At 45.6% G+C, this 12,979-nt stretch overlaps 1 protein-coding gene across 2 annotated transcripts in view; it reads left to right on the top strand.

Annotated features, from left to right (window-relative positions):
- The first annotated feature begins 8,579 nt into the window (after window positions 1-8,579).
- The window catches only part of PANK1 (pantothenate kinase 1), a 57,769-nt gene continuing 53,369 nt past the window's right edge, over window positions 8,580-12,979 (top strand). The window contains exon 1 of one of the 2 annotated variants that reach the window (XM_044240075.1): window positions 8,580-9,431. In XM_044240075.1, the coding sequence (XP_044096010.1) occupies window positions 8,729-9,431 (703 nt within the window). In that variant the 5' untranslated portion in view covers window positions 8,580-8,728. Of the gene's footprint in view, window positions 9,432-10,139; window positions 10,401-12,979 lie in introns of those variants that run through there. The other variant, XM_044240076.1, reaches the window with a different exon arrangement.

The raw sequence follows: 12,979 nt of genomic DNA, 5'->3' as shown, positions 1-12,979 counted from the left end.
GGGATCCAGCCCCACACTGGACTCCCTGCTCAGTGAGCGGGAAGCCTGCTTCTCCATCTCCTTCTGCCTGCTGCTCCCCCTGCATGTGCTCTGTCAAATAAATGAAATCTTTGAAAGTAAGTAAGTGAATATTGGGTGGAAAATACTCCCATCATTGGAGAGAAGAGCAACCCACATGAAAGAACAGTAAATAGAGAAGGATTGACCTAAACCTTTCCAATGATGCATTTCAGTGAGTAATTTTCCTTACATTTGATTTGTCCAATTGAGAGGGACAGGGTCAAATCATTCTTTCGTTCAGCAAGTATTTATGAAGTGTCTACCAAATTTATGATGTAGAAAGAATAGCTTAGGAATACCTCCTCTGCATTCACCCCAACCCAGTTAACCTCTATTCAATATTTAGAATTCAGCACAGGGCCCCTGCCTGGCTCAGTCAGCCAAGCGAACGACTCTTGATCTCAGCGTCATGAGTTCAAGCCGCATTATAGGCATGAAGCCGACATGGGAAAAAAAAAGAAAAAAAAAGTAGAATTCAGCTCAAATACCATTTCCTCTGCTAAAGCTTAAGACTAGGTCAGGTCACCCTGGTAGGTGTCCTCATGGCACTGGCAGCCTTACTTTTCTCCACTTGTCAGAATGTACTTATGCCTTTGCTTTTTGGGTGATTATGTGCTTTACTGCATGTCTTTTCTGTAATCTACACAAGGGCTGGGACTTTGGTTTTGGTCAAGAATGTATCCCCGGTACTTAGTTTGGTGTCTACTCTGTAGTAGTTGCTCAATTCTGAAGAAAGGGAAAAATCGAGGCCCTGATGAAGGGGTCCATAGAACCTCACACTAACACTATTAATTCACCAGGACAGGTTTTGTGTTTTGCTTTATTTTTTAAGATTTTATTTATTTATTTCAGAAAGAGAGAGAGAGAGAGAGCATGAGGGGAGAGGGTTGGAGGGACAAGCAGACTTCTCGCTGAGTGGGACTCGATCCCAGGACCCTGAGATCATGACCTGAGCCAAAGTCAGATGGTTAACTAATTGAGCCACCCAGGCACCCTGACACTAGGATAGTTTTGTCTTGTTTCTGGTGGCCTCTGACTCCCCAAGGCAGCTCTGCTCTCTAGGGCCCTGAAAAAGCAGTATGAAAATCCCTGTCATTGAAAATAGTGCTATACTCCAAAATTGTCTCTTGTATCATTTGTATGAAATGGCCTCATGGCGAATCTCTAAGCAAGGCACCAGCACCTGTAACAAAAGCAAAAATGAAATAAAGAAGTTCATCTTGGCTCAATATTATTCTGGCAGCTATAGTTTTAATAATTCTTTTTAAAGATTTTTTTTTTAAGTAATCTCTACACCCAACATGGGGCTTGAACTCACTACCTCAAGATCAAGAGTCACGTGCTTCAATGACTGAGCCAGCCAGCCGCCCCTAGTAATTCTTTTTACACTAAGTCTTGAAGTGTACCTTATTTCCATGCTCATACTGTAGCATCAGTATAACTCCCTGTATGAGAACTTGAGCATGTTTGACTTTATCTTCATTTTGGCAAATAACTACAACTTCTGCAATGATAACTTATAAACATAGCATGGCAAGCAGGTTTTATGTTCGTCTTCAGAAAATAACCAGTCGTGCTTAGAATAACTAAACACTAGGTTATAAGTCTACATTGCTGACCTCCCTCTTTTTCTGGAAGGAAACCTTTCCTCAAGTCTCCCAGACCTTCCCTGTGTTTCATTGGCCACTCCAAAGTCAACCACAGACATGGACCAATTAGGATTGCTCTCTTGAATCTCAGCCCACCTCCTCGGATAGGCCTGTGGCCCCTGCTCACCCATACTGGGCTCCTCTCCTCTCCTTCCACTCCGAGGCCTCAGCATCTTTTCCCTGTACCATGAGGGAACTGCATCCTCCAATGATTCCACACACATATTTTCAGCTCACATTTGTGCTTGCACTGTCTTGAGTCCTGGCAATTCACAGATAGGAGCCCCTACAATTGGGTTGGGAGGCTGAGAGCTGCCAGAAGTCCTTCAAGGACCAGGTAGACAACACACAGGTCTAAATGCAGCCTACTTCCTTTCTTGGCTTTTGTTGTTTGTTGTTGTTGTCGTACAACACAATGATTTAATATTTGTATATATTGCAAAATGATCACAAGTCTAACTAAGAGGGATTCCTGGGTGGCTCAGTCAGTTAAGCATCTGCCTTCTGCTTGGGTCATGATCCAAGTGTCCTGGGAGTCCCTTACTCCGCGGGGAGCCTGCTTCTCCCCCTGTCTGCTGCTCCCCCTGCTTGTGCTCTCTCTCTCTCTGACAAGTAAAATCTTTAAAGGAAAGTAAAAGTAATTAACACCCATCATCACACATAGTTAAAAAATTTTTTTCTTGTGACGAGAACTTTTAAGATCCCCTCTGCTAGCAACTTTTATATATACAACACAGGACTATTAACTATAGTGACCATGTTGTACATTACACCCCCATGACTGACTTACTTGATAACTGGAAGTCTGTGTATCTTGACCACCCTCACCCATTCTGCACTACCTCCAGTCACCAAGCTGTTCTCTGTTTCTGTTTTTGTTTTTTAGATTGGACATAGAAGTGGGATCCTAAAGTATTGTCTTCTCTATATGACTTATTTTACTTAGCATATGCCCTCAAAGTCTATTCCAAGTTGTCTCAAATGGCAAGATGTCTTTCTTTTTGACAGTTGGATAGTATTCCACTGTATATATGTTTTCTAATCCACACCTTCAATTTACAACCCCCAGGTGGTCAAAAAGAACACATCTTTGATGAGACAGGGATTTTTTTATTTGTTTTTAAGATTTTATTTATTTATTTGAGAAAGTGAACGAGAGAGAGCAGAAAGGGGGGGAAGGGAGTAGGGAGAGCCAGACTCCCTGCTGAGCAGGGAGCCTGCTGCAGGATCCCAATCATGACCTGAGCCAAAGGCAGATGCTTAACCGACTGAGCCACCCAGGTGCCCCAGGTTTTGGTTTCTTGTTTGCCCATCCTTGAGGAGACCAAAAAAAACTTCTTATTTTACAATGAAACGTGGTACGTGTGAATCAGACTGTGATAAGTAGAGTGATATGGCTTACACCACAGCACCCCCCCCCATTCTGGGGGGATCTGCTGAGAAGGCCTTTGGGGAACTGTACCTGTGATCTCATCAGAGCACCTGGTATAAGCGTGAGTGGAGGAGATAAAGGCTGAGGCAGGCAAAGTGTGAAGGACGGGGATGAGCCGGTTAGAGAGTTTAGAATGTTAGGAATTGTTGAGCATCCATGAAGGACTTTAGGTACAAATACGTTAGGGTCAGATCTGTATTTTTATTTTTTTAAGATTTTATTTATTTATTTGACAGACAGAAATCACAAGTAGGCAGAGAGGGAGGCAGGCTCCCCGCTGAGCAAAGAGCCCGACGCAGGACTCGATCCCAGGACCCTGGGATCATGACCTGAGCCAAAGGCAGAGGCTTTAACCCACTGAGCCACCCAGGTGCCCAGATATGTATTTTTAAAGGATCATCCTTTTTAAAGTGTAAAATCCAGAGAGAATAGAGAGAAAGACTCTCCAGAGATAACAGAGAGAAAGATTCTCTCTGGAGAAAGGAGAATCTTTCTCTTTTTCTGCCTATTTTATCATGCGTGTTGAAACCACCACTTTGCCAGTTGCCCAAACTGGAAACAAAAATCATCCTAGCCTTACCTCTCGCTTACCTTCCAAATGGCCATCAAGTCCTATGGATTCTACCCTTAAAAATTATTGAATCTACCCAATGTTCTCATTCCCACTGCCAAGTCCTTTACTCAGACCCTTACCACCAGTTATATGAACTTTTCCAATAGCGTTTTTCATGATCTCCTTACATAGGGACCTCCTCCCCGAATCTGTTCTCTAGGCAGCTACCAGAGATCCTTCCAGAATGCAAATCTTGTAGTTTTTCTATAGCTAAGTCTTTTTCACAGCTTCCCCAGGCCCTGAGGAAGAAGTTCAAACTCCTTCCTGCTGGCAGAAAACCATCTGCGATGTGGACCCCTGCAACAGACTCAGCTGTAAGCACTCTCCTCCCTTGCTAAGCAGTCCTTCAGCCTTGTTGAATTCCTGGCAGATTCCCAAACAGACCAGAAGCTTTCAAACCCACCCACAGAGTCTCCATTTCCCTCCTTCTGAGTCGATTTTTCTCAACCTTTCCTAAAGAAATCCCATTATTATTAAAAATTCAGTTACAGGGTTTTTCCTCCTGGAAGCCCACGTTAACCTCCATATTAGCGATGCTCTCTTCTGTCTCCGTCCCGAGCACCCTCTCCGGAGTTTTCCCGAGCTACTTGCCTGGCAGAGGTGACGCTTGGCTTTGTTCACTGTTTCTCCAGTCAAGGACCATCTACATCATAATCTTGTTTTTTTAAAAAAAAAGTTTGTTTGCTAAGAAACAAAAACAGTGTTTTGCTACGGTTTTGCTTCCTTAATTTAAAAAAAATACTTATCATAGGGCGACTGGGTGGCTCGGTTGGTTGGGCAACCGACTCTTTATTTCAGCTCAGGTTGTGATCTTGGGGTTATGGAATCTCCCCGAGCAGGCTCCATGATTAGCGGGGAGTCTGCTTGAGATTGTTTCTCTCTGCTCCTCTCCTCCCCCATCTCTCTCTCAAATAAATAAACAAATCTTTTAAAAAAATAAAATACACTGGGGTGCCTGGGTGGCTCAGTGGGTTGGGCCGCTGCCTTCGGCTCGGGTCATGATCTCAGGGTCCTGGGATCGAGTCCTGCGTCGGGCTCTTTGCTCAGCGGGGAGCCTACTTCCCTCTCTCTCTCTCTCTCTCTCTGCCTGCCTCTCTGTCTACTTGTGATCTCTGTCTGTCAAATAAACAAATAAAATCTTAATAAATAAATAAATAAAATAAAATACATTAAAAAATACCTACCATCATCACCATGTAGACTCCCGTGCTCCAAACCAGTGCATGGACCTGGGCCCAGGGTCTGCTCTTGAAAACTCGCCTAGATGACTGGTAATGTTCGTTTCTTGATCAGGTGCCAATTACACAGAGTGTTTATTTGTGCAAAATTTACTGAGCTCTATCCTTAGGTTATGCATACATTTCAGTGCATATGTTATTTTCAATGAAGAGTTGAAAAGTAGAAAGTCCCTAGGTTATTTTTGTGGACACTGATGGAGAACCATCGACTTATCTCTCTTGCTATGAACTGTGAACTCCTCCAGGGAAGTGAAGGCATCTGTTTTGTCTCTATATTCCCACCATTTTTTTTAGTGCCTACAACATAGTACATACTGAATGAATGACTGCTAAATGAATGAATGAATGAATGAGTGAGTGAGTGAGTGAATGAGTGAATAAAGGGAGAGAAGTGGCTTGTGGGTTCCTTCCCCTCTCACTCTTTTCCAAACATTTGTTCCCTGCCCCCGCTGGAGCCCATGAAAGCTCATACCTCAGAGTTACATTTCCGAGGTACACCTTCCCTGAATACTCCCATAAGTATTCTGACATGTAAGATGCCACCTGACTTCCTCTCTCCCACGTGCCCGGTGTGACGGATCCAGGGCACCAGCCTGATGAGGACAGGAGCAAGTAAGCAGGTGGAGGACGTTCTGTCCCAGTACCAGTACTTCTGCCCTGCCTGGGTCGGAGCCACCTGGCTCCGGCCTTCCTTACCATGCCCCGGAATCAAGCTGGAGAGAGTATGTCCTTGGAGGTACTGAACGGCTAAAGCTTCTACTTGTATCTCAGATAAAAACTGCTTCCCAAACTACTCAGATCAACTTATGTGAGAATTTGAAAACTCTATCTTTGAATACTTAGGAGTAGCAATGGAGTTTTGGGGTTTTTTTTTAAGCTAATTTACAGTAGAAAGTAAGAGACATCCTGGGTAAAATATCACGCAAGTCATTTATTCAGCCACAGATGATTACCAAAAGTTTCCTAAGGATACAATGAGGAACAAGAGTCATCTGCTTTAATGGAGATCACAGTGAGAGTGTGTGTGTGTGTGTGAGGTAATGGTAATTTTGAATGGTAAATGGTAATATTGAAGAGGACTTCAACTCCCTGTATTTTGACCTCAAACTTTCTTTCTGAATAAGTTCATCTTTCCAGCTTATCTCTTAAAGTCAGGCAAAAGACCCTGTGGACAAAGCATCCCCTGATGGGAACCAGAACTACTCAAGCAGTAAGGACTGGCCTGGGCCAGCAAGGCCTGGGTGATTGACCCCAAGACAACCTGACCAACCTGACCTTGACTACTCAGCTGCATTTACCCACTGACCTTTGTCCCACATTTTCCTTATATAAACCTGGAAGTATTTTTAGCACTTTGGAGACAGTCTTTGAGACATTAATCCAAGGTCTTCCCAGTGTTGGCCTCGCTGAAATAAATCCCTTTCTTGTTTCACCACCACTCGTCTCTCTCCCTTTGGATTGTTGTCAGTGGCAAGTGGCCAGACCCGGTCTGTTTGGGACCCCCTGAGCCAGGGGCTCTTGCACCCCTGGGCCCCCATTACAATATGTAGCTTTTTCACAGCAGCTATGATGTGCTGTGAACTTTGCATATGTTAATTCGTTACATCATTGTAACAATTCAGTGATGCCCTATTATTATCCCCATTGACAAATAAGGGAACAGATGCATTGTAGAGTTACAGACTGATACAGTCATGAAGATACAGTGTAGGGAGTAGGAACACCTGATCTAGTCCTAAGGGTCAGGGAAGATTTCTCCAAATATAAGAGGTTGAAGCAGAGGTCTGAGGATTGAGTCAGAATCTAGTGGACAAAGAGGTCTCGAGGAAGAGCATTTCAGCCAGTGGAAATAAAAGGTGCAAAGGGGTAATAATTTGAGGAACCAGCAGGCTGCCTTATAGCAGGAGCACAGGGAGCTGGAAATGAGGCAGGAGAGGTAGACAGGAGCGATAGCGCCCAAGTTTGTTTGTTTGTTTTTCCTCTATGTGTCAACTAGTATGATAAGGTCAGGAATAGAAGATTTAGGGTTTAGCCTTAGTTTTGCTCTTAATAACCTCAGCCATCTCTCTGTGGCTGTTTACTTATCTGGAAAAATGAGTGGATGGACGGGAGTTCTCAAGTGGCCCCTGATGCAAGAAACAAAGGCAGAAGGAAATGTAGATAAAATTAAATGTCCTTACTGACAAATACTTGAGGCAGGCAGAGTTTAGCCTTCCTCTAGGAAGCTCCCAGCGGTCTTAAAGTGAATGCCTTGTTGGAAGAAAAAGCAACCTTGGTTTGATTACAGCAAAGCGTCCAGTATCTGCTGAGTCTTCTTTAGCATATGAAAGTCCTTTTGGAACTTCCCTTATCTTTACTTCTCCCCACCCCAACGTATACAGTCAGCTGCTCCCTCGCAATCCCAGCGCAGCAGGCAGCAACAGCTCTCTCTGTCTTTGGGTCCTGTACCTGTGCTTTAGTAAAAAACCACCAGCTTTGCACTGAAGACACCTCGGGAATCCTTTCTTGGCTTTTGGCTCCAGATCCCACCGAACCTCACCTATATTCAAAAAACATCAGCCCCTATGGTTCTAAAGCTGTGGCCCTGGGTAGGGCTCTCTGGGAAGCAATTGCCCATCCGGAGTACAGGCTCCAACTGCTGCCAAATGCCCTGAGGCCCGGGGTCTTGGCAACCCAGTGGCCCAGCCCACCCAACCACACTTGCTGGCCTCTCCTTTGCAGATTCAGTCCATACAAATGATGGAGAACATCTCACATAAGTAATCACACAGCAAATATGGCTGCAAGCATGGTTTGCTCCCCTCACTTGAAGGGTGAACTTCTAATAACAATGTCATTAAAATAACTGCCTCTTTGAAGAATTTACTATGTGGCAGGATTGTACCAGCTACTTTAGGTAGATTTCTCACAATAGGGCCTGGTTAAATTCAAAAGCTGAGGCCTCAAGGGATTACATAACTTTGGTAAGGTCCTCACCACCCAAATTTGTTCTGCCTACTGAGCATGTCCAGCCCTGTTTCTGATTGCCAGGTGTGGTAACTCCAGCAATTTTCCATGGCTTTGCTAGTGGCTGAGTTGGAATTTGAACCCAGCTCTGACTCCAAAGCTTATGGTGTTGACCACCCTTCCATGCTGCCTTCCCTTCTTAAAACACAGGCAACTCCTTCCTCTATAAATGGAATGACATTGTCTCTTGAAGTCCTTTCTGGGTGAGGAAAGCGCTTTTTATAGCTTGGGACTGCTTCTGTTTACTTGGTCTCTTCCAGCACCGGTTAATCCCGTTTGCAGCTGTGTCCTTCACTGTCCTTACACTGTATTCCTAGGTTTCCTCCCTGCAAAGACAACTCCAGGGAAGCACATGGTGTCTGCATGTGTGCCAGTTAAGAAATTTCACTCCCTTCGCTTCCCAAATCGGCCTACCTTTCTATAAATAATCATTCTCCCTCCACTCGGGCCTGTGAGTAGTTTGGTCACTTAACCAAACAGGCACACTCACAAAGCAAGGAGAGGAGGGGTGTTGGAAGGGACGACGTGAATGACCTTGCAAAGGTGTTTAGCCCACTGCGGGCAGGATTAGCAAACCTGAAACCTCTACAAATATTTGTGTTCCTCCGTAATTCCTCCTCCAGACAGCCCGCTCCTCCAGCGCCAGCCTCGCCCAGTCCCCTCTCGGCTGCTCCGAGATACAAAGCCCAACCCGCCCATCTCTTTGCAAACCCCGATAACTTCAGTCCCCATGTTGAAACTCGTCGGTGGCGGTGGCGGGCAGCACTGGGCATGCTCAGTAGCGGGGACAGGTCTGGGAGGCAAGGAAGCCGCGTTTGAAGTCGCGCGGCCCGGGGATCAGAGGGAGGAGGGCTGTGGGGGCCCCGGCTGGGGGTCCGCGGGGACCCCAGATTCCGCGCCGGGAGCCGGCATGCTCCCGGCCGGCGCGGCGGGGCGGGCGCGCGGGGGGCAGAGCGCCGAGGAGCGGGGGGAGCCGGTGGGAGAAGGGGAGGAGCGCCGGGCTCGCCATCCCCCGGCGCCGGCTCTGCGGCTGCTGAATCGGAAACCGCAGGGAGGATCCGAGGAAATAAAGACGCCCGAGAATGACCTCCAGCGAGGCCGCCTGAACCGGGGCCCGCGCGCCGCCGCACCAGCCCCCGGCATGGGCGATCGGGGCGGGCGGCCGGAGCACTCGGCCACGCACGCCCCGGGGGCCCCCGCCGACACCGGCGCTGCCGCCGTGAACGGGCTGCTGCACAACGGCTTCCACCCGCCGCCTGTCCAGCCGCCGCGCCTCTGCAACCGGGGGCCCCCGGGCGGTGGCGAGGCGGCACCCCCACGCCTCCCGCTCTTGCCCGAGCTCCAGCCGCAGCCACCGCCCCCTCAGCACGACTCCCCGGCCAAGAAATGCCGGCTGCGAAGGAGGATGGACTCTGGGAGAAAGAACAGGCCGCGTAAGTCCCTCGCTAGGGGAGCGCCGGCGCGAGGCAGGCGCATCCCGCGGGCCCGGCACCCCGGAGCGGCGGGGCAGGCTCTGCTGTGCGCCCGGTGCGCCTCAGCGCCCGCTGTCGGGGGAGTGTGCGGAGGGGGCTCCCGGGACTGATTCTTTCCCCAGGGGCGCCAGGCACTAAAGATCGCCGCCTGAGCCTCACGCTTGCTCGCTTCGGTCTGTAGAATGGGCCGATAGAATGCGGACCCTGCGCTGCTGCCTCGGTCACGACTCGAAAAAAAGTCAGCGCACTGCCAGCCTTTCTAATTTGCTGATGGGAAAATGCACGTGTGAGAACATTTCTCGGGGTCCGGGAGTAGGCGTTGAGCTGAAGGGACAACTGGAGCCGCCCTCTCCCTTCTCCTTGCCCCTTTTCCTTCTCAGAGTTCGTCTTTCTGGGGTTGGCGCTCAGGCAGCCACCTTGTCCTTTGAATCACAGAGTAGCCGCCAGTACCTCGGGTCTATTGGCAAGCGCCAGGCCTGGAGGCGTGGAGTTTGACAACCCCCCAAATCACAGCCTATTAAATGCTTTTTCTTCGCAGCCAATGAGAGGACCTGTTGGCAGCGACACACCCACTGATACCATGTGGGCCGGAACTATGTGGACCAATGATAATTGGAGGTGGATTTTCTTTTTTTTTTTCCTTTTTCTTTCTTTCTTTTTTTTTTTTTTTTTTTTTCCGGGAACTAGGGATGTAGGGTTGAGGGTTTCTAATGGTAATGTGAGGCGTAAAAAGCTGAAATGCGTTATTTCACAATCTAAAGCTTGTATATGATGTTAGTCTATAAGAGTACCTTACCTGCAGGACATTGTGAAATGTAAATTTGTAGATCAAGTTTACAACTGGTTTCTCCTATCTGAGCCGAACCTCATTCAACCGGTTACCTCTTTTCTGGGTGTCTTTAATGAAGCTTATAAATGGCAAAAAACAAAGTAAGTAGAATGCACTGCTAATTAATGATTGCATTCAACATCATTTGCATATGTCTGATACTGAGAAATTGCTAGTATAGGTTTTGGATTTATCTGTAAAAACTTGATATTTCGCAAACTTTTTTGTTTCTTTCTTTAGACTCTCAGACTTTGGGAAATACCGGTGTGGGACGTGACTCTGATACTTGTATTTTGTAGATCTGAAAAGTTTAGATTGAAAGTTAAAATCTTGTCTGGAACTTTGAAGTCACGCAGCGGATTTGGCAATGGTTGTAAGGAGGACATCTACTTAGCACTTGAATTTGTTTTTTTGTTGTTGTTGCTGCTGTTGTTATGGAGACTTGTTGGAAAATTACTTTCTTTATGGGCTTAATATGGATTATTTACGGTTTATTAACCTATTCTACTTCTTTCGAAACCACATTTTAGTTCTCTCTCTGATCCACGCGTACAAATTGTATGACAGTTTGCAATGTAAATTGCTAAAATATATTAAAAGAGAACTATATTGAGATTTCCTGTATTACAGATAGCTTAAATGGTCTATGAGAGCATAACACCGTTTGAAGTACTAAAAAAATTTTTTTTAAGATTTATTTATTTATTTATTTGACACAGAGAGATCACAAGTAGGCAGAGAGGCAGGCAGAGAGAGAGGAGGAAGCAGGCTCTCCGGAGCCCGATGCCGGACTTGATTGCAGGACCCTGAGATCATGACCTGAGCCGAAGGCAGAGGCTTAACCCACTGAGCCACCCAGGTGCCCCGAAGTACTTTTTTTTTTTTTTTTTTTTTTAAGATTATATTTATTTGACAGAGAGAGAGAGAGAGACAGCGGGAGAGGGAATAGAAGCAGGGATAGTGAGAGAGGGAGAAGCAAGCCTCCACCAGAGCAGGGAGCGCGATGTGGGGCTCGATACCAGAATCCTGGGATCATGACCTGAGCCGCCCAGGCACCCCTGAAGTACTCTTTGAGGAATTTTAAAGTACATTTTTTTTTTTTTTTTTTTTTTGACACTGAGAAGGACCACAAGTAAGCAGAGAAGCAGGCAGAGACATGGGGGAAACAGGCGCCCTGCGGAGCAGAGAGCCCAATGCAGGGCTCCATTCTAAAACCCTGAGATCATGACCCAAGCTGAAGGCAGAGGTTCAACCCACTGAGCCACCCAGGTGCCCCTAAAGTACACTCTTAATAATAGATTGGAAGCATAGGAAAAAAAATAATTTTGAGCCTTAATTTGAGCTGGTAAACCCGCAGGGGTTCTATCTTAGAATACAAGAAAATACAATTTTATGCCTGTATGTTTGGTGTCAGAAATTAAAGTGGTTTATATTTTTTTACAAAAATAAGCACCTTAGTTACTTAAATTCAATGACCAGCACTGTTACTTATATTACCTTTAAAAGCATTCATCAAAATCAACTTTTCATTATCCTACCATGTTTTCTTTTCTCAAATTTGAACTAACATTTTTGAAATAAATTTTACATGTCCTGAGTCACATCTGTTGTGTTCACTACCAAACTTTCCCAGTGAAAACTAGGTTTGATAACTTTACACCTAGCCTAGGTATCTTTTGGGTATCTTTTTGATGTTTCAGTATCTTTTTATAAAAAATGATAGTGCTCTATCAGTTCATATTTAGGTTCTCTAAACCACTTAGAGTTAAGCATATTCCTATTTTCTAATGACTGATAGATTTTATGTGAGCAACTATAACAGATTATTAGATGCTTTAAATAAAATATAAGAGTGTGTTGGGGTGGAGGCATCGAAGCTAGACAAATAATTCCTGCTTACCAGTTTACAACACAGACACCTGAGTCTACTACCTAAACCAGAGGTGTGTTAAAGACAGCCAGATCTCACTTCTCTCAGATAAGCATCTGGAATGCTTGTGTGAGTAGGTGTGTTTCTGTTTGGTAATATCGAGGTTAAAGTGCGGTTCATAAAATGCTTTTTGTTTAAAAACAATGAATGGAATGAAACAAACAATTCAGTAGTTTCTAATTGTTTTAAAAATGTAAATCTCAGTGTAGGGACTCTTCACACGCTTGTAATCGAAACACCAGACCCGTGGCAGGTTGGTTTTGCTAAAGCGGGAGACTGGGAGCATTGGCCACTGTTTCCATCAAAAGTACTGTCATCTCACTACTTATCCTTGGAAGGCTTTTCTTATTCTTTTTTTAATTTTCTTGATTTTATTTCAGCATTACTGCTATGTAATTGTCAAGTTACTAGCTCTCATCTTGAGATACTGGAGTTGGCTAGGTGATCAAGTGTGGTTTCTTGCACCTTTCAAATTCTGACACTTCAGAGCTGATAGTTCTTTCCATGTGACTCCTACACGAGTTATCTACTCTGCCACATGGTTAAGATTTAATTATGGTTTGGTCTGGTTTGGTTTTGGTTTTGGGTTTTTTTGCCTTGTGCTGATTGTTTCATGAGTGTTAGTTGTCTTACCTCTTCAGTTAAGTTGGAAGTCTGATTATAGCTGATCCTTCTTTCTTTTATGCCTTGCACCTTGGGGACATGAACATTTGATTGAGGTCAGGGAGAAAAGTACCAGTGACATTTTCT

This window comes from Neovison vison, chromosome 2, assembly GCF_020171115.1.
Source record: "Neovison vison isolate M4711 chromosome 2, ASM_NN_V1, whole genome shotgun sequence".
Lineage (NCBI taxonomy): Eukaryota > Metazoa > Chordata > Mammalia > Carnivora > Mustelidae > Neogale > Neogale vison.
Note: the sequence above shows the minus strand (reverse complement) of the source record. Positions and strands in the feature narration are given on the sequence as shown.